We start from the raw sequence: 26,241 nt of genomic DNA on the forward strand, positions 1-26,241 counted from the left end.
ATGGAACTGGATTAGTTAATTGATTCCTAGAGATCCTTGGGGTAATTTTCAGGACGAAGTCAACAAACAGTTGTTTCACAGGAAGCCCCATTAGTGGCGACTCGATCGTTGTCCTCAGTAAACGTACTCTTGTAAAAGTATTTAGACTCATTAAAGGTTTGTCACATTTTTGTCAGAGTGACTTTGACGTATTGTGTTGGAGTTTTATGGGATCGAGCTCAAAGTGGAAAGAAAATGACACATGGTTTTCAAAATCATCTACAAATATTTTACTAATTGGCTTCTTTTAATCTGATACCCCTAAATTAAATCTATTTCATTCTAATTATTACAACCTGTCTGTAAAAAACCCCTAAAATTTCCCTCTTTTAGGCTACATTTCCTCTATAGTTTATACAGGGCTTAAGGGCTGTAGCCCAGGGTGCCAATTTTGTGGGGTGGCCCAAAAGATCTTTATTTTTCTTTTTTTTTTTTAATGAATGCATGTTTTTCAAACATTTTTGCTTTATTTAACACTAATAGGCCCACATCAGGTACGGTCCCTTAATATTTTGTAATTTCTGTGAACGTAAACAATACTCAACTATTTGAAAAATGTGAAGTTGTGCTTCATTTTTATGTAACGGCATGAAGCTGTTGATCAGGGAAAGAATCAAACATGCATCAATTCATAGCTGCTGATGTGAAGGACTAACTAAGGATAGGACACCAAAACTGGCTCCGGCCCCGGGACCCACATCCTTCTAAATTCGGCTCTGCACAACGCAAAGACATTGAAAGTCATGTTTGATTAGCCATTAAAATTTCAACCAGGCCTGGACCATATTGGGGAATTATGTAGAAAGGTAAACATTGTGATAAGTGCACACTTTCCTCCCTCCTCTCTCTCTCTGTCACTGTGCATCCAGAACTCTGTGTGACTTTTGGCACCTCAGGAACTGTCACCCGTGTCAGGTGTGGACATGGCTGCAACACTCTTTATCAGCAAGCAGAAAATGACACTGGCAAGATGTGGGCTCATAACACTTGAAACATTTGACCCAGCAAATTATTGCTTGGTGATATTTATGCTGTTGCATTGCAATTATTATTATTTTTTTTTTCACATTTTAACTTCGAGTCACAGCTTTCCATTGTTAAAATGGAAGATTTTTGTTACTTCATCAGTATAAATTATGTTGGGAGATTATTAGTCATGGAACTCCAAAGTTCTGGTCTTTATTAGAAGGAGTCAAGAAGAAAGCCATTGTTGGAAGCAGCGATTTTTAGAGACATGGCGAAAATGAATGAAGCTTTCTGGAAGAACCCACACTGTCCTAGTAGTTTAGATCTAAGCATATTCAAGAGATAGGATGTCCTACTCAAAGTCCATATTAAGAATTGAAGCTAAGAATTGAAAATGACACACTTTAGCAATCCACCTCAACTCAATCGGAGCAATTTGCAAAGGGAAATGGAAAGAAATGTTGGTTGATGAGCAAAGGTGGATACTTTTCCTGTGAAAAACTGAAGAGGGGGGAAAAAAAACGCTTCAAGACAGCTACCTTACTGTCAACTTATGCACTTACAGGGCCATACTTTGCCAACTTGCACAAAGGCTACGGGGTGGGTGCATCAGATAATGATGGATTCGGTGCCAAGTAGACCCTCAGGGAGCCAGGCCTCTCTGTTTTAGTCAACTCAACACTTTCTGCTTCCCCCCCCCAAAAAAATCTATTGAATACATAAGGGAATGTTCAGCTTTACAGGCTGCTATTTTTGGGGTTGTCCATGATTAGAAAGAAAGAAAGAAAGAGAGAGAGAAAGAAAGACACAGGCAAAGATTTTATGCAAAAGAAACTGATGGATTTTCAATAAGCTCGACTCATGTTTCATCTCATCTACGTGTGAATCTGATCGACAACCCAGCTTTCTTTTTATAAACGCTCATAGATTATAGGTCCGATGCGTTTCTTTCTTTTTCTTTTTTTTTTAGTGCAGCAGTAGTTCGGTCTACATGAATAAATTATGATGCCTGCCTGCGAGATAGGCTGCGAGGTTCTACTGCTGCTGCATCTGCCTGCTGCACACAAATGGTCTCTGTGCGGCTCGGAGCGCACGAATTACCATTCCGGGCACAGCGCTGCTGCTGGTCAAGAAATGGAGCCGGGTCGGTGGCAGACAGCGGTCCGGGGGCAAAGCGGGGACTACACCGCCTACAACGGCAGAAAGCTCTCTGTCAGTCTGGATTAAGTCGCTCTGACTGAGCCCCTGCGTGGCGGACTGGGGGGAAAAAAAGGAGAAAAAAAAGCCTGTGAAAGCGAGACGAACATCTGGTCGGATTGAGCGCAACACCAGCCACCCAGCGCCGCGTATTAAAGCAAGCGTACAAAAAAAAAAGGCGTTTTCTCCTCCTCTGGATGCGCAGGAGAGGCGATCCACACCGGGACCCCTCACGCAGTTTGCGCCCCCCACACACTCTCTCTCTCCCTCCCTCTCCTCCCCCCTCTGTTTTACCTCCTTCTAAAAATGAAGACAATTTTTTTTTTTTTTTCTGAGTGTTATCTAATGCGAGAGGATCGCTGGAAGGAGGAATTGCCCTTTATCCGCCGGGTATGGATTTCTTGAAGGGCATCGCTCGTTTCGCAGGCCGTCACACATTATAGGAGCCAAGACTCATGCTTTGGGATAGCTACCTGAAATATCTCCAAGAGGCGCCGACGGTCCCATTTTAGGCGAGCCGCCCCTCAGTATGCCAGCAGAGCTCCTGGGAGGAAATAAGATCGCAGCCTGCCTCCTCTGACTGGGCTTGATGTTTCATTTGCAAGGTAAATTTGAAGATTTTATATCGCGGATTTGAACTCTTTTCTCCTTTTTTTTTTCTTTTTTTGAGAGAGAGAGAGAGAGAGAGAGACTTGAAGTAGTTCTCATTTGAATGTGACAGGGATTCTCATGACAGCACACTTGTACCGCAAGGTCAAAAAAAAATCTCTCTATTCTTCGAGGCATGCCGTCAGATATAATGGTTTTATTTATAGTATCCTCTTGGATGCATTTCGAGCTGGGCTTCTTTTTTTTCTCCTACAGGTGAAACTGAGAACGGTGCCTGGTTATTCAGTCTTCTCTCAGTATAAATGCGGGGCAAAAAAAAAAAAAAAAAAAAGGATTTGTTTGATGGTATCCAGAGGATACGGTGATGCAGACTGTCTTTTGTGATTATAGCTGATATGCAAATTGCACTCCGTCACTAGCACGGGATGAAGTCCCAATTAGTCCAATAGCAAAACTGATGAGTCTGAGAAGAGGTGCATGTTGCCAGGTGACTGGATCACCAGTGGAACAAAAAAGAAAAAAGAAGGAGAAAAAAAAAAAGAAAAGACAAATATGATCATTATTGACAGAAAAGGGTCTTGCCCTCTGTGGAGTGTTAGTTATCCATCTCCTATTATTCCTGAGAGCCAGAGGCCCCCATTGTAACTGCTACCCCTGTGAAAGCAAGCCCACGCCTCTCGCTGCTCTGTGAATGTGCTGAGTGTTTTCTGTGCTGCTGCACCTTCCACTGATGGCCGGGATGTGATCGGTGGCTCCGCGTCCACACCGGCCTCTCGCGTTCACTGACCCAAATTTACCACTCGCCTCGAAAACGGGCCGAAGAAGGGCTTTCTTTAAAGGGAAACCCGGTGCCAACTTCTACGTGGAGCCACTTCATCTCCCTTTAGATGCGATTTGTTACACATAGGGTATTTTGTGGTCAGGTGTTGTATTTTTTTTTTTGCTGTTGTAAGTTGTCATTGATTTGAGACGACATGAACTCCTAAAGACTAGCTTCCGAGCGGACGCCTGTGCTGTGACATCACAGAAGGTATTTGTGATTTTCTGTTGTCCTTGTTTCAAATGAAATTCCTCTTTCGGAGATCTGTAATTCGCATCAACGAAACGCTGGAGAGAAAAGTATGGATTTTGTGAAAAATTGGCAAAAATAATAAAAAGAAAGACATGGAAGCAGTTTATGAAAACTACAATGTCATTATCAAAGATCTACAAAGATCACTCTTAAAATATGTAAAACCGTTAAGTCTAGTCCTCGGAAATAAAAAATATTTAATAAGAATATTTTCTGCAGATCTGAGTGACCGGTTCGGTCGAAATTTACTTTTTTTATCCAACCAGCTAGCCCCTTCCTCCATTCACCTGCAGTCCAACTCATCCCATCATCATCACTTTAACAAACACAACAGAGAAGAAATGTGTAAATAATCCCATCATCGAGTAGTTGGAACAAAGGAAGTTTGTTGGGCTAGCTAGAGCAGTTTACGCTGCAAGTTGTGTTTTTCACTGGAAAATCAAATAAAGGTGTTAACTGTCAGAATATGGCATTTTACAGGCCCATTTTATGAGTGGTGAACATGCACAGAAACCAATTAGAATCAACAAGAATATAAACAGATCTACACCAGTTATGGTTCTGAAGCTAAATATCGTCATTGTCTCCCATTTGCTCCACCGTCCGTCCTGGAGTCAAACGCTGACTCAGACATGTAAAACTCAACCCCGTCGTAACCGACGCAGAATCACAACGTCAGAATCCGTCAGAAGTTGCTCACTCAACACCAGCTGATCAGCTCAGCCCTCGTGCCGCTTGTGATGTCGTTAGCCCACATAAACACAAAGTGCAGTTTTGCTGTTTTTGTCTTTATTGTGCTCTATTCTTTGTGAAATCCTGTAGTGGAAATCCATACTTCATTAACCAGGCCAGCTGTGTTTTTTTGTTGTTGTTACTGTTCTGTACTTAGAGAACACACACACACACACACACCCACACACCACTGGATGTTATATTTAACTACTTTCACTGCATATGAATGTATGTGCACTTGCTTCTCTGTGTGTGTGCATTATATGGATATGTTTACAGCCTATTATTATTAAGCTGTTTTGTTGCTGTGCGAGGCAGAAACAACAGTACCCCAAAGGTCTTTGGCATAGAGAAAAATAAACAGTAGGTGCAAAGATGGTTTCTGTTTGGCCTTTGTCTTCTCACATATAAACAAAACCATAGAAAATCCTACGTGTAACACAGCATAGCATATTATCCAAATTCTCTCATCTACATACCAATAGAACTACGTTCAGCCTGTCACAATTATGCTAGCTGGCTGCAGTCATTTTGTGTATTCTTTTAAATTGTCTTCAGTCATCTATATGATAATCAGCTGGGTGAACTTTACAGAAACATCATATTTCCATCACTGTTTTCGCTTAATTTTCCAGAAATTTGCTCTCCTGTCTTTTGCTACGGTTTAATGGCACCGACTGTTTATCTTGAGGCATTCGACTTCAAATATTAATCTGACTGCATTCCGATGTCTACTGACATTTACTTCACGGCAACGTTACGGCTTCATCTGGGGGTTTGAGGCAAATGAAAAAGAAGAGCGTAATAACTTAGAACCAATTTGTCAGATTAGCCCCCAGTGAGTTAGGGATAGATTTCAAATTGGGAGACCCAAATGGGTAAATGTTGACAGGGAAGAACTGGGCGTAAAAACTAGCCGAGCAGAAGTTTGTTTTTTATTCTACTGGGAAATATCCACCTCTGGTATTCTTTATTGGAAATACCAGTAGATTAAGCCTTTCAGTTGTTTGCCATTAAAAAAGAAAGTGATGTTGCTTTTTCTCTTTGTAGATTTATGTGGAGCATACTTTGCCAAATATACTTTTAAATATCATGATGGATCATTAACAGCAATCATAAAGCACTCACACTAATATTGAAAACTGCTAAATTCATTCACTTTACATGTTTATGTGGACATAAGTTTAACATAATTCCCTTCATCTTACTTTTCACTGATATTTTCCCAACTTCCTGCTGTAGTTAGCTTGTCTGCGGCGCTAATGCTAGCTTGTGTGCTAGCAAGGTTTCAGCTGTGTGATTTTCATTTCTGTGCTCTATGCCAACACCACCACTATATTTTTGTAAGTTTATCTTCTAATGAATTAAGAAAATATTCTTTACTGCTAATTGTGTAAAGTTTCTCTTACGTTAAGGCAGCAAATCTTTCCGCTGCCAACTAAAATACATCATCCTTTTGTTTACGTGGCACATAAATAATACTGTTTTCTTTGAGGCATTAAACTACAAATGTGAACCTGACTGCATTGTGTTGGGCAACTACTTCACGGCAACACTATGGTCTCATTTGGGGGTTTAGTGAAAAACAAGAGCCCAATAATTTAGAAGCAATTTGTCAGATTAGTCTCTGATGGGCTAGGCATTGGTCTCAAAATGAAAGACTAAGACGGGACCCTGGTGGATTTAGACAAATATGAGAAGGGAAACATACAAAACAACAACGTCCAACAGACAACCCTTTCCAGGCATTTCTCAATTCAAGGATATGAGCATAGTTCTGCTTTTTATTAACATATCTATCAAATTTTGATTCATGTGTGAAAACGCTTGTTCATGGTGGCTGGCTATCAACAATAGATTTGTACGAAGTCGGCTTAGGTCAGCAGTACTGTATGTTTCTTTACCCATTTCTGTCATTGGAAAGGTGCTCCAGACCACTAGATGCTCATACGAAGCCAATTCAGACAATGTTGTGATACCTGCATATCCAATAAGCACTGCACATGCACTCTGCTGTGCTCCTCCCCTTGTGCCTGTTCTCCGTCTTATTCAGGAGGCCAACAAAGGCTCACGACCGCCATTCATTCCCACTTAATCATTAGACTCAGTTCGTTCTTTATTGTCACGACTCTGTGTTGCCATTGTTAATAAGAACTTTCATCTGTCACTTTTCTAACTTCCTGTTACAGAAGGCTGTGCTGCAGCAACAGCATTTTGTATCCAAAAAAGAGCAAATGGAAATTCAGTTTCCGATGTCTTCTTTGTCTATGTTTTCTACAACACTACAGCTGAGTTTTGTTAGTATCTTCGCTAATGAAAAAAAAAAAAATATATATACTGCTGCTAATAGATATATTACGTGCCACAAAGAAGGTTGCAGCCTAAGCAACCCTGCAGGTCCCGCAGCAATGAGATCCAAACAATATGAGGCAGCTTACATGTTGGTCAGAAACCCGAGACCAATCTCACACGAGGCATCATTTTATCACTGTTTAGGAAATCTACATAAAATGGATTAGAAAGTCTGGAGTTGCCAAAACCACCGGTGAAACTAATAGTGGTTGAAAATGCAATAAAAACACTTAACTTGATTTATCTGATTTGCAGCTATAGCTGACAAGGAAAAGGCATGCTCACTAATTATCACATCTCTGCCATTAGGCGAGCAGTTGAATGTTATTCACAGGGATTGCTCAGAGACTCTTCATTTGTCAGCCTTGAAGCAAATTCCAGGTTACATCAGGGTGTGTTGCAATGGAGCAAGCACAAAGATCCAAATCCCATTTATAATTCACATTAAGATCCGAACATGATTTTTTTGTTTTTTCTCTCCCCACCCCCAGACCAGCTTGGCTTACGCATAAAATGAAGAACAAGAGAAGAGTTTTGACCTACTCTCCAACTGGGAAATATCCCGCAGATCGAGTTAACACGGAATATCTTGTGATGCCGTGTGGAGTAAAACACTTGGAATTACAAGGAGGAAATGTAGATTCTAATGAACAGCACTTCTATTGATGCAGTGGGCTCTGCTTAGTATGCTATCCCCTTGGCACACTCAAATGCCCACTCCCACACACACACACACACACACACACACACCCACAAGCCTTTCTCACCGGAAAAAATTATTTCAACTGCATCAGGTTTCCCATCAAGTCATTTAAGTTTTTTTTTATTATGTGCAAGACTGGGAAAAGCAATTGAGACATTAAATCCAATACAAAATTAGCTGAGTTTGCAGTCTTCTCCTGTCATAAATGGTGCAGTGGGTCTCCGTCATGGCCTTCAACCGTAACCTTTGCTGTAGATCATGTCAGGGCTGCTAGGAAGAAAAAAAAAAAATCAGCTGCTGATTACTTTGCGCCCAAAAGTGACGTTTTCTGTGTTGCCATGACATCAAGGCTGTCACCCAGGAGTTATCGGGCTCTAACATGGGCAGACTTATTGCTGGTAAACAGGCGTCACAGCACATGGACACATTTACACTAGAAAGTGTGTGTGGGGGGGGAAATGTATGTATGTATGGTAGAAAGTCCTCAACAACATTTCTGTGGTCAGAATTTCTCCCAGCTCAGTGAAAATATGATCCACTACTCGGGGATCCGTTTGGCCTCACGTAGCAGAGCCGTTTCACTGCTGCGTTGAAGCCGTTTTGCCATCACGTTGCAGCATCGCTTTACCTCCAGGGCCGCAAATCACCGAGTAACCCAGGGTTACACGCTGCCATGTGCCGCCATTGAGTCGACGGAGCTCATTAACGCGCCGGGCCGCTTTCCCTGATTTCCAGTCCAGAAGATTATACGTCTTCGCATGACCTCCACCATAAGTTAGACCATCTGAAAACATATCCCCACCTCCCTTCCCTAATGACCTCCCAAGGCTGATTGGCACGCGACGTGCTGCATAAGGATTTTCTTGGCAAATGCCACCCGAGGGAGACCATGGATATCCTCTGCTAAAGCACGCTGCTGCGGCACACGAGTGTGTCTCTGTAGCTGGAGGATGTTGTTGTTGTTGTGTGTGTGTGTGTGTGTGTGTGTGTGTGTGGTAAGCTTGTGCCTCTATTAGGCACAAATCCACCCACCAGTGTGCATATGTGGGTGTGGGCTGTCAGTCTGCTCCGCTCTCTAAGGGTGGAAGTACCTGCTCGGAGGTAGTAAGCGAAAGTTTGATTGACAAAAAGCAGGACTTTTGCGGTCCACGCGTTGATACGTCATCTGCTTTCTGTCTTGTTTATTCCCGGGCCTCCCCGCGTCGCATCGCTGTAATGAAATCTGCAACCTGGACGGTAATGATTTTCCGGGAGGTGGGGTGTGACATTTAAAGATCAAGTGTGTGATTGATGAGAGCATTAATTGATTATCTACCTATTTGTTCGTGTACCTGATGAGTGCAACCTGTTATGCAAATCTCCGTGGAGCAGAGCGGCCATAATTAAATGCAAATCGAGGAGACGGTAACAGATAGGACTGTTTCCTGCCGGACCCTCTGCGGTGAGGCCGGGCGGGAAACACGTGCTGTACTTTTTCTTTTCTTTTCTTTTTTGTCCTCGCAGAACAAATCTTGAAAGGATTACTACTGCAACAGGGCCACACGTTCGGCTGGGTTTTTAGCAGCAAAAGAAAAAAAAAGAAAAAGAAAAGAGAGGGCCCAGTCTCTGCAGAGTGAATCAATATCATGTCTTCAGCGTCATTTGAGACTGGAAATAGCAGGTTCTCTTTGCCTCAGTGCACAACCAGACCATTCAGTAAGGGGAAGAGGTGTTTGGCACACACTGATTACACCTCAGCTGTTGCAGCCGTTTTATTTCCCCCTCAGATACATATGCACACATAGATTAAAGTGGGAAAATATTGTGCTTTGCTCACAAATAGCTTCAGCTGTCTTGTTAAAGCCACACACTTGAATATTTTTCATTGGGATTTCGTGTAACAGACCAAGCTGCATTTGGATTTGCGCCTGAATCAAACCCAGTTCTGCCAGCTCCCTTCAAAACTCGCCTCATCAGTAACCAGTTCCAGCTGATTTTTCATTTAAATCAGCTGTGTTGTGAAGGCCGGGCAATTTTGTTGGCGCTCATTTGAACAAACGGCAGGATAAAGACCAGGAACTCAAGAGATAAACACTAAAATGACCAAGTTTTAACTTGTTAAACTGTTAAACTCGTCTGACTTCAGCACAACGTCCAAACCACAAACAAACTGGTGTCGCCACAAACCGGCACATCGGTCAAAGGGAGTATTGATCAGAGAAGAAGCAAACGTCCCTCGGCAACTCTAGAGGAGCTGCAGGGACCAACAGCTCAGGAAATAAAACCTGCTAACTGGACAGCTACTGGCCGCGCGCTCCACAAATCTGGCCTTTACGGCAAGAAGAAAGCCACTGTTGACAGAAAGACACAGAGAGTCCGGTGGGCAGTTTGTAAGAAGCCATTTACGCAGAAAACATTTCAACTGAGGTGTTCTGGTCAGATCAAACCAAAATGAAACTTCCTTTGGGCTACATAATGATAGCAGCATTAGAATTTATTTAGAAGCACCTTTCATAATACTCAATGTCACTTTACTATGGAAGGAGGTGAATAAAAGGCAATCATGAAGGAAATCTTGTAGGATACTGCAGTCGTTCATTCATTATTGTTTATTTACATGGGGATAAATGTTACATTTGAACAAAAACAGGACTCTGCAGCATTTATACTCTTAGCTACTTTGAATGTGTCCCCCAGATGAGCCTTGAACAACATAAAAGGCAATAACAACATAGCAAGATCACATATCACACATTTCTTTAATCCACAATGAAAGAAGAGCCATCAGGGAAAAGACGAGACTAAGCTGGAGGTTTGCCTTCTAGTGTGAGGAGTACGTATTGTCAAGAAACCTGGTATGGGGGTGGGAGATCTGTCCAGGAACACGCAGAAAAAGGGCATGATAGTCTGAGAGAAATAAAGCAATCTTGTAAGTTGATTATAACAAACAATGATAATCGAAATAATGTATAACATGGGTATAAGTAATCACTGAATAATTTTCTGAAATGTATCTCTGAATAATGATCTGTACGAATAACACTGTAATGATTATGGTTAATGATTTATAGTAAGTGAAAGAAGTGATTACTCCTAATGAAGAATCAAAGTTGAAACAATTTAAACGTGATGATTTTAATACAATGGCAAATGATTTGTAACAGATAACATGGTGAGGAAGTTATAACGTTGGAGACAACATGATGAGTAAGTGTCTGCTGACAAGAGATGTCGCAAGCTCAGGAAGAATGGGACCTTTTACACAACCCAGCGAACAGGGTGGGGGCCGTCGGGGCATTCCAGGAATCAGCAGATGTGCTTGCCATACACAACTATGGCAGAGAAAAGTATAAAAGAGGACTGAAATGAGGAAGCGTTCGTTCTTTGTCCGCGGCGTTGGAGGAGAGTCAACCCGGAGAAGCAGACTGAGGAAATAGCAGGAGACCGCACATCGGAACCACAGGAAAAGTTGAGACTTCGCGCCGCATAGAAAGGACAAAGACCCTATTGCCCCAACTCTGGTTCCTGATTTGACCGTCGGCCTTGCCTCAGCCCAATGGTCTCGAATATTGCAACAGACTTGGAGAAAAGACAAAGGTCCCGGAGGGATAAAGAGCTGGGTTTTCGAAGGATTTGGACCCATTTTGCTTTGCTTCTATTCCAAGGAGGATCTTCCCACACAAGGACAAAGACTCTGACCAAGGCTACTGGCTGTTCCTGTTGCTAAAGATCCATTATCAACTGGGAATGAGTTGAATCTGCTCTCTAAAAATATATCTCAGAGCTTGCGACATAGGTATGTCGCATATCCCTGCTTACGCTTGCTTAATAAATTTATAATATAAAATTCTGATGAGGTTGGTGGACATTGGAAGTAATTGAGTCAATTAATCATTTTTCAGTTCTTTTAATTGAGGTAAAACTAATGTACATGATTCCAGTAAAAAGGTGGCTTCATAATTTCCTTTAGTGAGTGTAAATAATGACCCTGGGACTTACATCTAAGTCACTAAACTAATCTAGCCGGTTCCAAGAGCGAGTTATATTTTAGGAAGCGAGCTACCGTTAACAGGAGTGGTTATTGGAATTATGCAGCTGCGAGGGCTACTCAGCTGATTGTTTCTTAACTGTAAAGGGTTGTAACTTCTGGATCGGAGGTAGTTAGAGCTAGACGAATCGCTTTCGCCACCAGTTCGAACAGACTATCTCTTAAAGATCACTCGCAGGGTAATACCCAGGTCTTAGAGATTTTCCGGACCTGTTAGACAGAGAACTGGTCAGTAGTCAGCCCAGGAGAAGTAGTGAGGAAGTGGGCGGGGCTAGCTATTGCGGAATAACAGACAGTATATCAAAGCACATTCAGGTAATGGAAGGGCCTAATCAAAGTCCAGATTATTCCACCGAATCCAGGAGTTTATGTTATTCACCAATCTGACTCAGCCTAAACTCCTTCAATCTCAACAATTTACAGCTACAATTTAAGTAACATACCATGAGATTATTGGCTCTAAATACAAATGCTAGCCACACTTTTTATATTGCCATTTGTAAAAAAAAAAAAAAAAAAAAGATCCATCCATCCTTTTAATTCTACCTGACAGTGCTTTGGTTTGGTTTGATAGATAAACTCCTGATGAAATAGGTTGAGGGTTTGTGGTCTCGGCGTGACAAAATGAGAAAATGTGAAGGGAGATGGGATCCGAATATTTTCCCAAGGCCCTTTAAGAATAAGGACCCTGGCAGCAGTCAGTGCCGTCTCCCCACTCCATTTCTCTCCTAACTCCAGTCCACGCACCGCCACACAAAATCCACAAATCTTGCGCGATCTGCCGAAGTTGTCCCACATAAAAATGGGTCAGGGGAAGACGTTTCTTCCTCGCCGCTTCATCAGCAGCGCCTCATAAAAATGTCAGCATGTTCTCCCCAATAATATTCCTCCCCTCGCTATTATGTGCCATTTAAAGGCGACCTCGTTCCTGCCTCCTTGTCAGGCTGCGCTACTTTTTACCCAGCTGACAGCGGCTGCCACTGGGCTTCCTTCTCTGCCAGCCTCATGTGAGGTGGAGGAAGAAGAAGAAGACAAAAAAAGAGAAGAAAACTCAAAGCGTGCCCCTGCTTGGCGGTGTGTCACTCTTATCCTGTGTGTTGTTTCCTTTATGAGCTTTTCAGCATACTCAGAGGGGCAAGGTTATTGCACTGTGAGCTGTGCGTCGCCACTCAGGTGCAGAAGCTGCTTTCATAGCATGACAGTTTCTTTTTGCTGAAGCGAGAATTTTATTTGCTCTATCTGAGGGCTAACGTTGATATCATGGGTGGGGACGCAGCTATTCCTTTAGGTGTATGCAGACACATGATAGCATTTGTGGCCCTTGATCACAAAACAAAAGTGTCACAACTTTGATTTTCCAACTTGAGGTTGAAGATTGATGGGGGCAAAAAAAAAACCTAACTAAAAGTGAAATTTTCCAAAAATATAGATGAATTCAAGTTATATTTTGTCAATAATGTCTTTTACTTTTACTTCAAGTTCATAGTAAGTAGAACAGTAAACATTCAGTGAGACCTTGGTGGTAAACTCAGCTGAAAAATCCAATAGTTTCTAGAGAAAGAGGGATCCAAATTCTGTTGCTTTGTTGTTTTAGGTGGTAAAAATGACAACAAATCCAAGGATATTAGAAATAAATGTTAGCTTTAAAACATTGCCAGCAGATTTTTGTGTGTCCCTTTTAAACAAGGCAAAGTTGGGAGATTTTATCACATCTACAGCTCAATTTTCTATAGAAATCAGACTTTATTTAATTAAAATAGAACAAATAAAAAGGAAACAACAAAAAAAATCTAAATTTTGTTTCTCTTTATTAGTTTCAAACTGACAGTTTTGGCCCCCAGGGCGAAAAGTTTGGATCCCTCTTCATTATAGGCACAATTACTGGCATAATTATTACCCCATTGTTTTGGCGCCCCCTCTGGCAGGGAGCCCCAAAGCGTCGCATAAAGTGTACACACCCAGATTTTGCGCCACTGATTGTAGGTATTGATGGCAAACTCTGGAAGGTTTTTAATAATAAATCAGCCGTTCCTCTCTGTATTTAAAGGTTGTCTTTCGGACTTTCGATTAAACTGCTGTACCTTTTATGTGCGCCGCTGGGCCCGCCCAGAAGGTTAGAGCCTCCGTAATATAATCACTTGTAGTGTCACTTATGCTCTGATACATTGTGGCTCACCTGCAAAGCTGTGATCTGATCTCCAAGGTCTTAGTTTTATGACATTCCACATCCCTGACAGCGTCTCCGGATTCATCAAATGGATCTCATCTTATCCTCTCGTCTCGGCTGTGTCATAAGTAAAAGAAGCAGCAGAGAGAGGCGAGAGAAAATCAATAGCGAGGCATAGCACACACCCGTCGAGGCTCTGGGCCCAATCATCCCTTCCTATTGGCGATATGATCCGGAGAGATATCGGTCTAATTTTCATGAGGCCCCCGAACTGCCAGTCTAGACTTTCATCCTTCTGTACACAAACATAAAAGCGTTGGCATTATCATATCAAAAAAAAAGGAAGTATGTGGCGGCTTGAAGGGAAAGCCGCCACAAAAAAAAAAAAAGAGAATCATGCAAGGTTACTAACGATGTTTCACTCACAAGTCAGCAGGTGATTAATTAGTGTCATGTGTAATTGAGCAGCCTGTATTTGTTTGTTCAGGCGTTGACTTGCTTCACTTCTTGCCCACTGTTTGGTTTCCCAGAGCTTCGAGCTGGCGGCATTGGCGTTCCAAATGCAGCAGAAAAGCTTAAACTTTCCAGGGCAGAATTCCCTCAGTTAAAAGGGAATTATCTCACCATGTGGGCCATCGCTCCAGCAACAAATAATCCACTTAGTTAGTGGCGACACAAGTAATATTTCCATAGGTTACATGTTGGTCTGCTTCAGAAGTGTGGGGTTCCTACACATGTTCCAGTTCTCAGTCCGTAATGTTCCAATTAGAATAGTTCACCACGAATGGTAAATATGTCTGTAGTGACAGTGTTTAAATAGGACAGGAAAGGAAAGTAGGAAAGAAGCAAGGAGGGACAATAGAAGCAATGGGAGATTGGAAATGCAGAAGAAAGTAACAAATGAACAAACTAAGGGAGTTAGGAGCAGTGAAGGAAGGAAGGAAACTCGGAGCAAGTATGACATTTCTCACTCCTAGAATACTAGGAATGAGACCTTCTTGAGATACAATTTCACAAGAAAGAAAGTTAAAAAAGAATAAAAAAGGGAATCATCAATGGATGTAAGGATGGAAAGAAGGAAGGACAAGGACACGACTTAGGTAGGGCAGATGAGGACGCTAAGAAGGACACAAGCAAGGAAGAAAATTAGAAGGGTACATGAAATGAAACGAGATAGGACGCAAGGTAGTATGGAAGGTCACATTTAGGAATGCAGCTGTAGGTAGGAAGGTAGATAAAATGGAAGAAAAGCAAAAAGGACACAATAAAATGAGTATAAACCCGAGAAACACTGAAATCCAAACCCTTACTTTTCCTTACTGCATATAAACCCTAGAAATAGCTCACCTTCATTGTTTTGCATCTCTTTTTTTAGGTCTGGTTACCTGATTTCACATAAAATGGAGTCGTTCCTGGTCTACCTGATCATCCTCGGCGTGGCTGTGAAGGCGCACAAGGTCCAGATCTGCCCCAAACGCTGCGTCTGCCAGATGCTGAACCCTAACCTGGCGACGTTGTGTGACAAAAAGGGGCTTCTGTTCGTGCCCCCCAACATCGACAGGCACACGGTGGAGATGCGGCTCGGCGATAACTTCGTCACCAGCATTAAGCGCAAGGACTTTGCCAATATGACCAAGCTGGTGGACCTGACCCTCTCTCGCAACACCATTGGGTCCATTGCACCGTATGCCTTCAGAGACCTGGAGAACCTCCGAGCTCTTCACCTGGACAGCAACCGACTGACCCGCATCACCAATGACACCTTCAGCGGCATGTCCAAGCTGCACCACCTCATTCTCAACAATAACCAGCTCACCCACATCCACAGTGGGGCCTTCAACGACCTAACAGCGCTGGAAGAGCTGGACTTATCCTACAACAACTTGGAAAGCGCCCCATGGATAGCCATTCAGAGGATGTCCAACCTCCATACGCTCAACCTGGATCACAACATGCTCAGCCTGATTCCAGAGGGCACTTTCTCTGGGCTGCAGAAGCTTAAGAGGCTGGACGTAACCTCCAACAAGCTGCAGAAACTCCCTCCTGACCCCGTTTTCCAAAGAGCCGGGGTCCTGGCGACGTCCGGCATAATGGGGCCCTTGTCATTCGCGTTGAGCTTTGGCGGCAACCCGTTGAGGTGCAACTGCGAGCTGCTGTGGCTGCGGAGGCTGCAGAGGGAGGATGATCTGGAGACCTGCGCTTCCCCACAACACCTAGCTGGGCGTTATTTCTGGACTGTTTCAGAGGAAGAGTTCCTGTGTGAGCCGCCTCTTATCACCAGACACTCTCAGGTATAATCTCCAAATTGAATTGTTCACTGTTAAGACATAACACACTCTACTGTTACAGGCTCTGAGCCAGAAATGGCTTTCGCTAATCCAAGGTGCCACATCGGGCTTTCCAGTAACTCTCAGCAAATACTAGCTCCAGAGCATCAGAAGTCTTAGAGAAACTGCTGGATTCACAGTTGGAGGAGTTTGGTTAAATGTTTACCTAAGTGTTAGTCTGTTGTAAGGCTTTTCAAGGAGATTCTTTTTAAAGAACGTGCTTGTGTTGATTAAAATGAGAACATGGCTGTAGCAGAATCATGCGGTGGGGATGCTTTTTACTCTACAGGGACAAAAAGCTGGTAAGAGTTGAGAAAGGAGCTAAATACAGAACAATCCTGGATGAAGACTTTCTAATGGCTGCAAGAGCTGTGAAACTGATGAGGTTCACCTTCCACTAGGATAATAAGCTTGCAGCCAGAGATTCAACTGAGTGGTTTAGCTCAAGAGTCTCAGACTTCAGAGACTCAGAGAGTCTCAGACTTAATGACTTCTTACAAATGTATTTTTGATTCACTGTAAACCGGTCCTAAGCTCATGTTTTAGATTAAAGAATGTTTATGGGCTAGGCAGATCTAGTCAAAGTCCAAATATAAAGCTAATTCAGAAACTGTGGCAAAATTTTAAATTTGACGTCCACAGATTAGACGGACAGACAGATAATTGCAAAGTTTAAAAAAAGCACACATCATGTCCCTTCTGTTTCACAACAATGTGCTATTTTGTGTCGGTCACATAAATTCCCAATGAAATCCGTTGAAGTCTGTGAAGAAGTTAAAACATATGAACCTTTTTAAAGTGAAACGTCTTCAGCAAATCTGTGCTATCCAAAGCGACAGAAAATTAAGATTTTCATTCTGAACCATCACAGTTTTCAAGTTCAATTTTACGGGGGGAAATGGAGTAAAGCGGCACCATCACTGACAATAACTCAAATGTAATATCGACTCCGTGTGTGTGTGTGTGTGTGTGTGTGTGTTTACATAACGTATTCCTCTCTACCTCGCGTCCCTCTGACTCAGGAGCTGCATGCTTTAGAGGGCCAGAGCGTGACTCTGCGCTGCAAAGCCAGGGGCGACCCGGACCCCATCATCCACTGGATCGCGCCGGACGCGCGGCTCATGTCCAACTCTTCCAGAGCCGTGGTCCACACAGACGGCACGCTGGAAATCCTCATCAGCACCGTCAAGGACTCAGGTCTGTTTACAACCCCCGTGGCGGTGCTTGTGATGTTGACAGAACGGAATGACATGTTTGCTCGCGCCACACAAAAGTCCCAAAGATGAAGTATGCATATGCACAGCTGAGATAGCGGAGACCGACAAAAGCAAAAAGAAGAGCGACTTCTTCTCTGCCACAGCACAGTTCTCCCAAGCACGTTGGCTCTCGCAACTTAAGCGAACATCATAACCTAGTTTAGAAGAACCCAACTCCTCTCTTGTGGGGCTTCTCCTGTCTTTTAGTTTTACACTGTATAGCTTATGTAATTAAAAATCCCAAATTAGACACCAAAGGGAGTAGTTACTCCCAACAAAAGGCACAGTGCTGCTGAGCTGCTAGAAAGCTTTGTCATATCGCCATGAAACACAAGCGTCTGGTCTGGCAGCCCTGAAGAATTACAGTAGAAACTCTCTTTGAAGTTTTAACCAATTACCTGACCAATCAGAGGAGATTTGGGTTTTTGTTTGGTTTTGTTTTGTGACCCTTAAGAGAGAAGAGCTAGTATTTCACTTTTGATATGAAAATGTGCAAGCATAATACTCTTAACTTTTAAATGACTTTGCAATTCAGATGAGCATCCTTAAGGCAAAATGCACTGTGTGCAGGAAAGATTTGTAGTTTGGGAACATCTCATTAGAGATACGAAGCAAAAATCTGTTTGATCTTGTCTGGAGATAAAGACTCTTTCTGAAGTCACAGAAAAAAAACAACTTTTCTACACATTTTCCCAGGTGGTTTAGTTTTTTTTTTTCTGCAAACTTTACTCTTCAACGATTGGACAGTGACCTTTCAAACTGGCCAATCAGAGCGATCATTGAGTTGCATTTTATAGAGACATTATTTCACTCAAAAGTGTAAGAGGATAAATTTACCAACTTGTTTGGATATTTAATTTCTGTATTGAGTTTTAGCTTCAAATAATGTTAGGTCTGTAAGCACAAGAAAGTAAACGTATTAGTTTAGCACTGGTATCTTACAGGTGCAAAAATAAATCTGTCAAATCTAAAATGTATAAATCTCTAGCCTAATCCTAAGTGAGGAGTCATTTACATGTAGAAAATCTTAACAATAAAATTTTAATTGAAAGTAAATTTAGAGACTGCTTATTAAAGAAGGCTAATAATAAATGAGAGAACTCAAGCTGTAGAGAAAAATGGTGACTAAGATTTCAAAAGTTATTGTGACAAATTTTAGAAGCCAAAATGGATGGCATTTTATGGTGTAGTTTAGTGTCTAGATAATGGAAGAGGACTGGTATCAGGCCACCAGCAACATTATATTCAAAGACACCTAACTTTGGTCCAAAATGTGTGGAAGCAAAGGGGGAAAAACAAAAATAGAGCCTTGCAGAGCTTCATTCAAAAATAGAAAGCATAGAAAAATATTCTATGACTAAATGTGGGCTGTGTTTATGCCATTTAAGAGACAGAGCTTGTGCAGAGCAAATTATCAGCAGTGACTATTGTCAAAACTGCACAGCAGTTTGAAAAGTCAGAAAAACGTTCTATATTCCGTTAAAAACAGCGTATTATTTGAAGAAAACTGCTGAAATGACTAAACTCTTGTTTCATTTTATCATAATCATGCAATCTGCTGACTTGGATAAGAGAACAAAGAGTCTCCGGAGACAACCGGTCGAAATTAAGAAGGGTGTCGCAGCAGCGTTCATCCTCAGCTGTACCCTTATTTCTCTTGAGTTAAACTTAATGACAAAATCTTTTTTTTTTTTTTTGCATCACCTAGTTTGATTAGTTGCTGCCCAATCAGTTTTATTGTCCATAGTCGGAAGAGAAGCTTATAAGGATATCTATCGCATATCTTATGACAGGTATTCACAAAACGCTCACTAGAGAATCACCAAAATAAATCTTTTCTACACATTTTCACAGGCATTTTATCTCACAGGTTTGAATTACAAGTATAATCTGTTTTTCCACCTCCAGATGCTGACTCCAGAAACACCTCAGATAAAATAAATAAATAAACTCAATTTGCTTCTTAAAAACTTTGTAAGTATAGGAATTTGTAAAAACAAGTTGAACTTGTGAACCTGAGATGAGACAAATGATGACTAGTTATTTAAGTTCCTTAATAAGAACCCAAATGTAATACTAGCCTTTCTTAATCTTGTTTTAAAAAAGTTAAACATTAAAAGTAAAATAAATCAATATTCTTTCCAATTTTCTACATTCCACGGTAAAATTAAAAACAGAAGTGTTTCGTGTTTTTGTGACAGACTTTAGCTGAGCCAATGAAACCTGCAGAGCTTTAGATGTATTTCTATGTTGTCTCGCGAACTCCTGGTTGAATCGTCTTTATGGTCCTGGAGTAATTTAGCTTGATTGTTCTCTTTTGGACATCTTCAGCAATGCTTCATGCTTTTTTTTTTTTGTGAATTGTTTGCTGGCGTCTCAATGTCTTAGGAATGGCTTTGTAACCCTTTCCAGACAGATTGATGTCAACTGCGAGATGTTTTTAAGAGTATATGTTGCTTTTTTTTTAGATCTTTCATGTTGTCAGAAAGGTTATATTTAAATTACTTTTCATCAGCGTGTGAGGTAATAATAAGTACTGTGTTTGGCTTGTGAAACTGAGCTCAGCGTTCTTAAAAATGACGCTTAATCACAGATAATTCATGATTTAACAAGAAGAGCCATTCCCTTTTCTTCCCAGTACACAAGTTTAGTGTGCATAGTTGTATTCCACTAATGAAAACTGCTTTTGTGTATTTGGTTTATCTTTTTGCAATAAAATTTGCTTGACCACCAAAAACATTCAAGTGTGACAAACAGCAAAAACAGAAGAAATCTGTAAGGAGTCAAATTCGTTTTCATACCCCCACACTCAGATCTTGTCTTGACTGACTGAAATCCCACATTAAATTAAAACCTGTCGAAACGCAGAATTTTATTGAAAATATAAATACACATGTGCTGAGGTAGTTGTGCTCTTACATAATCTTCCATTGCTCTCTTTCTTTTTGTAGAACTGCCTGAATCTTGGGACGTGCATAAAACAGTCTTGTCCTCGATGCTGAACATATTGACATTAGATTTAAAAGGAAAAGCTGCAGTTTTTCCCATTTGCATAGTAAAGCTACATTCTGAAGAATAAACCACACCGTTTTGGGAAAGCCACAACATGACACTATGCTTTCAAATGCTGGGTATATTCACATTTGTTGAGATTATCTGGTTCTTGTGGGGCGACGGAGGCTCAATGGGAAGACGAGCCCTGTTTTACCGGTCTGTGAGTGGATGTGTAAATGTGTGCAGGTTTCTGAGTGCGACTGGGTGAAGGCGGCTAATGTCCAAAGAGCTTTGAGTGGCTAACCTGAAAGACGCAATATAAATCCAGTCCATTTACCATTCCCATAAAGTTTCCTATTCTGTTGTCTTGTGAGACTCAAGAATTAGTCCTCGGGAGTTTATATATATATATATATATATATATATATTTATATATATATTTATATGTATATATATCGATATATATATATATATATACAATGTACAAGAAGACTGATCTATAGTATTACTCAAGCAATGCTCCAACAGTGCTCTTTGCCCTCCGTTTCAGTCTGGCATCTTCCAGATGTAAGATTGAAATGATTTATTTCTGTTTTTTCTTTGCACCAAGAGCTTTATTTTCTATTATGAGAGATATAATAGTAAACCTTGAGGATCGTGTTTTTCTGCCATCATGATGCTTATCTTGACATCTGCTGCAGGGCCAAGCCTCCTAGGAGGTTTCAGTCCTTTGCTGTTGTTTTCTCTGGCTTGGAGATGTTTTCAGAAAAATAAAATGTGCATAAATGTCACTTATATCAATTGTTAAAAATGTAATTTTGAATACACCAGATAAAATGTAAATACAAAGTAAATCAATTAATAGTGCAGATCTACATTCTAATGAGTTTGGTCAAATTTAGGCTGATGGAAAACCTCAACATATCTACTTCTCCATTATCCAAAAACAACAATGTGTGGATTTAACAGCCTCACATGTGGAAAGACTAGAACAGGGACTAGAAGACTGTATTTCTAATCTCTGGTATAGAAGATCTAGTGATCTAGACAGTGCATTACAGAGTAAATGTAGTCAGTCGGTGATTAAACCGCCTCTTTTTTCCAACTGCTTTAAAGTTTCAGCTTAAATATGCAAGTGAGCTCAAAGGAAACAGCATTGAGAGAAGCTGCTGGTTATCAAATCCCCATCAGCTGTGAGTTCACGTTGCCACGGTGAGGTTAAATGCAGTGCTGTTTCTGACTCAGATAGTCAGATTTGTCCTGCTCTGCAGCTGCTAGCAGAACAAAAAAAAAAAAAAAACTGCTAATACTTCACTTTTGCTACTGTGATAAAAACCAGGCGCTCGCTAGCACATTTTGGCAGCATAAAAAACAACCAGGCGCGGTAGAAACAGACTGTTCAGTTTTTATTGGACTCAATAAGGAAGGTTTGCTGTCGTTTAGAGTCTTCTGGTGCAAAAGGTGACTTTTATGACTTTTCTTTGGAAAAATGTGCGTGTGATGGTAAATCTCTCGGCATTGTGGCAGATTAACTCTAGCCGAGTTTATCTTTTTATGCAGATTCGCTCAAATAAATTGCATGATGGTTCGGCGTTTAAACTGTGTCACTATGTGTAACATCCCAATACAGGTCAGTTGACAAGAATAGTAAAAAGATATTATAATAATTACAGTAAGCCTTTTATGAAACAACAAACTTTGCTGCACATTAAACTGTCCCAGTAACTATTGCTATGAACAATAATATTGTTGTTTTAAGACTATTTTCAAGTCATATAATGATGACGGCTTAATATTGCAAGTTTGCTCTCTCAAAGACCAATAAACGTTAAGTTCGTAAAGGACAATTAACACTGGAACTGATCAAGTTTTTTTAATTTATCATGCGATTAATTGATTAATTGCTTATTGTGACAGGCTTAGAAACAACTTCACACTTGGGCAGCAATCTCATAGATAAATTAATTCTTCTTTAATAAAAAGTTGCATAAATTTTGAGAATCTAATTAAAAAGTAATGCAAAACCAACAACAAATAGCTTTCCAATAGCCTATCAGAAAAGTACCATAAAAGTTATTAGCCCAATTTAGAATTTTGTGGAAAATTATAAAGTTAAAAGTTTGTTCTAGCTTGTAAGTGGCTAGCAATTTAAAAAATTTGAAGGTGGCAGGTTTGTTGTTTTCTTCTTTTCTTGTTTAACAAAGAAAACAATACCTGCCAGGCGGTATTGTGGTCACAGACATCATAAACCCCTCCCGAGTGCTAATCTCCTCGGCTTGTGTTTCAGGTTCCTTCACCTGCGTGGCCTCCAACCCGGCCGGAGAGGCCCACCAGACGGTGGATCTGCTCATCGCTAAACTCCCTCACATCACCAACGACACGATCGCGGAGCAAGAGCCCGACCCCGGATCGTCAGATATCGCCACGGTGACCAAGACGGGAGCCGAGGCGGGAGGGGTGCCTCTGGGGAACGCGAAGACGAGCCAGGAGAAGAAAGTGGTGGTAGCCGAGGCCACCTCCACCTCGGCCCTGGTGAAGTTCAACTTCCACAGGAGCATCCCTGGAATCCGCATGTTTCAGATCCAGTACAACGGCACATACGATGACTCGCTGGTGTACAGGTGAGCAGAAACATTGAACTCGATATGACGTTACAGAAGGTGTAGAAAGTTTTCTTTGCAGTCATAAAATCTTAATCATTTTCTAATGTTCACACTGAGCTACGAATGCCTGAATGTCTTTAGCAGTTAAGTCATTAAAAGCCGGACCCGACTGTTTGCCTCATTCGCCGTATCACTCAAACTCATCAGGAAGACTAATGCACTGCACATGAATTTATCTCCTTTGACTCTAATCCCCCTTGTGTATTATTTACTATATGCAAGGCCTTGATAATGCCTAATCAACAAAATCAAAACAGAATGTCAGCATTAAGCTGCAGACCCATGGGGAGATGAAAGAGCCGTATTCTATTGTTTCACAAAGAGCATCAGATGCTTCATATGAGCCTATCTGAAGACGCACAGCACCCAGCTTTCTCTTATCCCAGCCTGCTTTCACTCCAGATTTACTGTTAATCACTGAGATATGATGGGATCATTGCACCAGCTCTTTTTTTTTTTCCAAAATGAACTTAAGGGTCAGCATCGCATATGGTCTTTCAGCAGTGGCTGCTAAACAAACAGTCATACTGCGCTCCCAAGCAGGTTTTTACCAGTGATATTGATGAAAGAATAAGTCATATGTCAAATAACAGATTTTGTTTATAAAGATCTTAAGTAGCCCCGTGAGAGTCATTTCATCCAAACAACAGTAGGCTTAATAATCTGTCTGCTTCCCTTTGCAGAATGATCCCCCCAACCAGCAAGAACATTCTGGTGAACAACTTGGCGGCTGGCACGCAATACGATCTATGTGTCCTGGCCATCTACGACGACCAGGTCACCTCGCTGACCGCCACCAGGGTGATAGGCTGCATCCACTTCACCACCGAGCCGCAGTATCTGCGGTGCCACTTCATGCAGTCGCAGTTCCTCGGCGGGACCATCGTGGTCATCATTGGAGGGATTATCGTGGCGTCCGTGCTCGCCTTCATCATCTTCCTCATTGTGCGTTACCGAGTGTGTAGCCAAGGGGATGCAGACAAGGTCAGTAAGGCTGTTGTGTAGGTTTAACAATTCCCTACATGACTTCCTGAAAGAGCAGTCTTTCAAGAGACAAAGGACCAATTTCAAGGCGTTATATTGCGAAGTCACATTTGATATATTTACCACATTCATAACAACTGAAAGTAACATATTGACCAGCCAGAGCAGGTGGTCAAATGGCTGCTCTGGTCAAAGAGCAAGGTACTGTACTGCTTTGAAAATGTGGGAATCTACTAAATGTGTCATTGTTTTTCCCTTCTCTCTTGTGTTTACCTCATGTTGGACCAGGCCCTGGAGATGGGGGATATCCGATCACTGAGCAGCGATGGACAGCTACAGGGCTGTGGCATCCCCAAGTCCCTCTCTAAACAGGTCCTCCGTCCAGAGAAGAATGACAAGGAATGCGCCAGAGTCGCCCTCCCACCTCCGGAGCCAACCAAGCAACGACCTCCCGTCTCGGTGCCCACCACAAAACCTTCTGTTCCTGACTGCATGGTGTCTACCTCTGCTGGCAGTCATAGCTGGCACCCGGCCTCCCCAGGAGCGCCGAGGCCCAAGCGTTCCGGCGCTCCACCGAAACCCTCGGAGGGCCGGCGAGCTGAAGCTCAGACGGACGTTGAGCTCAACAACATGAACCGCAATAACTCTTCGGAGGTCAAAACAGCCACTGCCGTCTCCACCGCTCCCCCAGGGCCCGGCCAACCCCAGAAATGGACTGCTGCTCCGAGAGTCCCGCGACCCCACCAAACCTCCCGACATTACATGACTGTTCCTGCAGGAGCGGTGAGAGTGAACCGCCGGCACTCGCTTAACGCAGACTCATCGTACAGGGAGCGCTGCTACGTAGCCTACCCCAAAGTCGGGGCTGGCCTGCGCTCCAAGCGCAGCCTGTCAATGAGCGGAGAGCTTCCCCAGCTCGAGAGCACAACAAACATTCATCGAGCCAGGGGCAAACTATCCAGGTCTGAGTGGCTGCTGGAGAGCACTTTATGATTTCAACTTCACTTGTGCATCCTTGGCTTTCCTTGGATTGGGTTGGGAAGTCCGCTGTGAAACATACTGAGAATTTTCTTCCTTGTTTCGACATCCCTCTTTGGGGAACACGAGGAAGGCAGGCACACAGGGAGTCAAGGGAGACTGTTCACATTTGTTTTCTACCATATAACCTATCAGAGTCTACTTTATATCAACTTCAATGAAAGGCACAACAATGTATAAAAACAATGCCATGTACAAAAATGTTTAGTTCTGTGAGATACCATATATCTCAGTGCAACCATAAGTGTTCATGTGGTTGTGAATGCAGTAACCTGAACATACTGTATAATAAGGAGAGCATCACACAGGGGGCTTGTGTGATGGTATTATACCGCCTCTAACCTGAGGTGACGGCATCTCTGAAGACTTTGAACGTCAAGACTTTTCAAGAGATTAGGAATGTGCTTTACATCCTGGAGATGCGGGAACAGAATGTAGTAGACAAGAGAGCGCTCCGGCTCCTCATCCCAACACTCCCAGTTCCAGCACAATGCAGCATTTCTTTTTCCTTTCTTGTGGCACAAGTCGACTCAGCCTAATACTGCCGTCCAGTTTGAATCGATAAATTTTTATCACGTAATTACATAAAGACTCCGCTCAAATAGGATTCCTGTCACGACTGATTCGAGCGGCAACCTGAACCAGCACCGGTGGCATGACAGGTGCTGCAACTAATCTGATATTACGTGTGGGTGAGATCCAGAGGAACGGCTCATTTCCATATTTTATACTCGCAGACGTTTATCTTGTCATGCCGACAACAACTATTGTAAATTAACTTTGTCGATGTAAGAAAGAAAGGGAGAATCACGAGAACGGGAGGCCGACCGCTCTTGATTTTGCTGTTGTTTCTGTTTGATGTTTACTAGTACAAATAAACCAGTGATAAAACAAAAAAGGGGAAAAAAACTGACTTATCTCTTTTCCAGCTTTCCTGTGAGCTTCGCATATCAAATTAGTGAATAGCGATACAGCTCTCTTTGTTCCTGCACCCCTCATCTTGCAGAAGTGGTTGCAATTTGGGGATTTTCTGTCGTCTTGCAGGAGCTTAATTCCCGTCTCTCTGCAAGTGGCGGACCTCTGACAGATCCCCGAGCTCTAGTGTTTGTTCAGAG

General features: G+C 42.1%; 1 protein-coding gene across 1 annotated transcript; it reads left to right on the plus strand.

Moving 5' to 3' along the window:
* The first annotated feature begins 272 nt into the window (after nucleotides 1-272).
* On the plus strand, nucleotides 273-26,040 carry lrfn5b (leucine rich repeat and fibronectin type III domain containing 5b). Its single transcript, XM_028039703.1, has 6 exons — nucleotides 273-2,807; nucleotides 15,240-16,155; nucleotides 17,214-17,388; nucleotides 22,729-23,062; nucleotides 23,788-24,088; nucleotides 24,377-26,040. The coding sequence occupies exons 2-6, from the start codon at nucleotides 15,265-15,267 to the stop codon at nucleotides 25,079-25,081; spliced, it is 2,406 nt and encodes an 801-aa protein (XP_027895504.1). The 5' UTR covers nucleotides 273-2,807; nucleotides 15,240-15,264; the 3' UTR covers nucleotides 25,082-26,040.
* Nucleotides 26,041-26,241: the final 201 nt, after the last annotated feature.

This window comes from Xiphophorus couchianus, chromosome 15 (genome assembly GCF_001444195.1).
Source record: "Xiphophorus couchianus chromosome 15, X_couchianus-1.0, whole genome shotgun sequence".
NCBI lineage: Eukaryota > Metazoa > Chordata > Actinopteri > Cyprinodontiformes > Poeciliidae > Xiphophorus > Xiphophorus couchianus.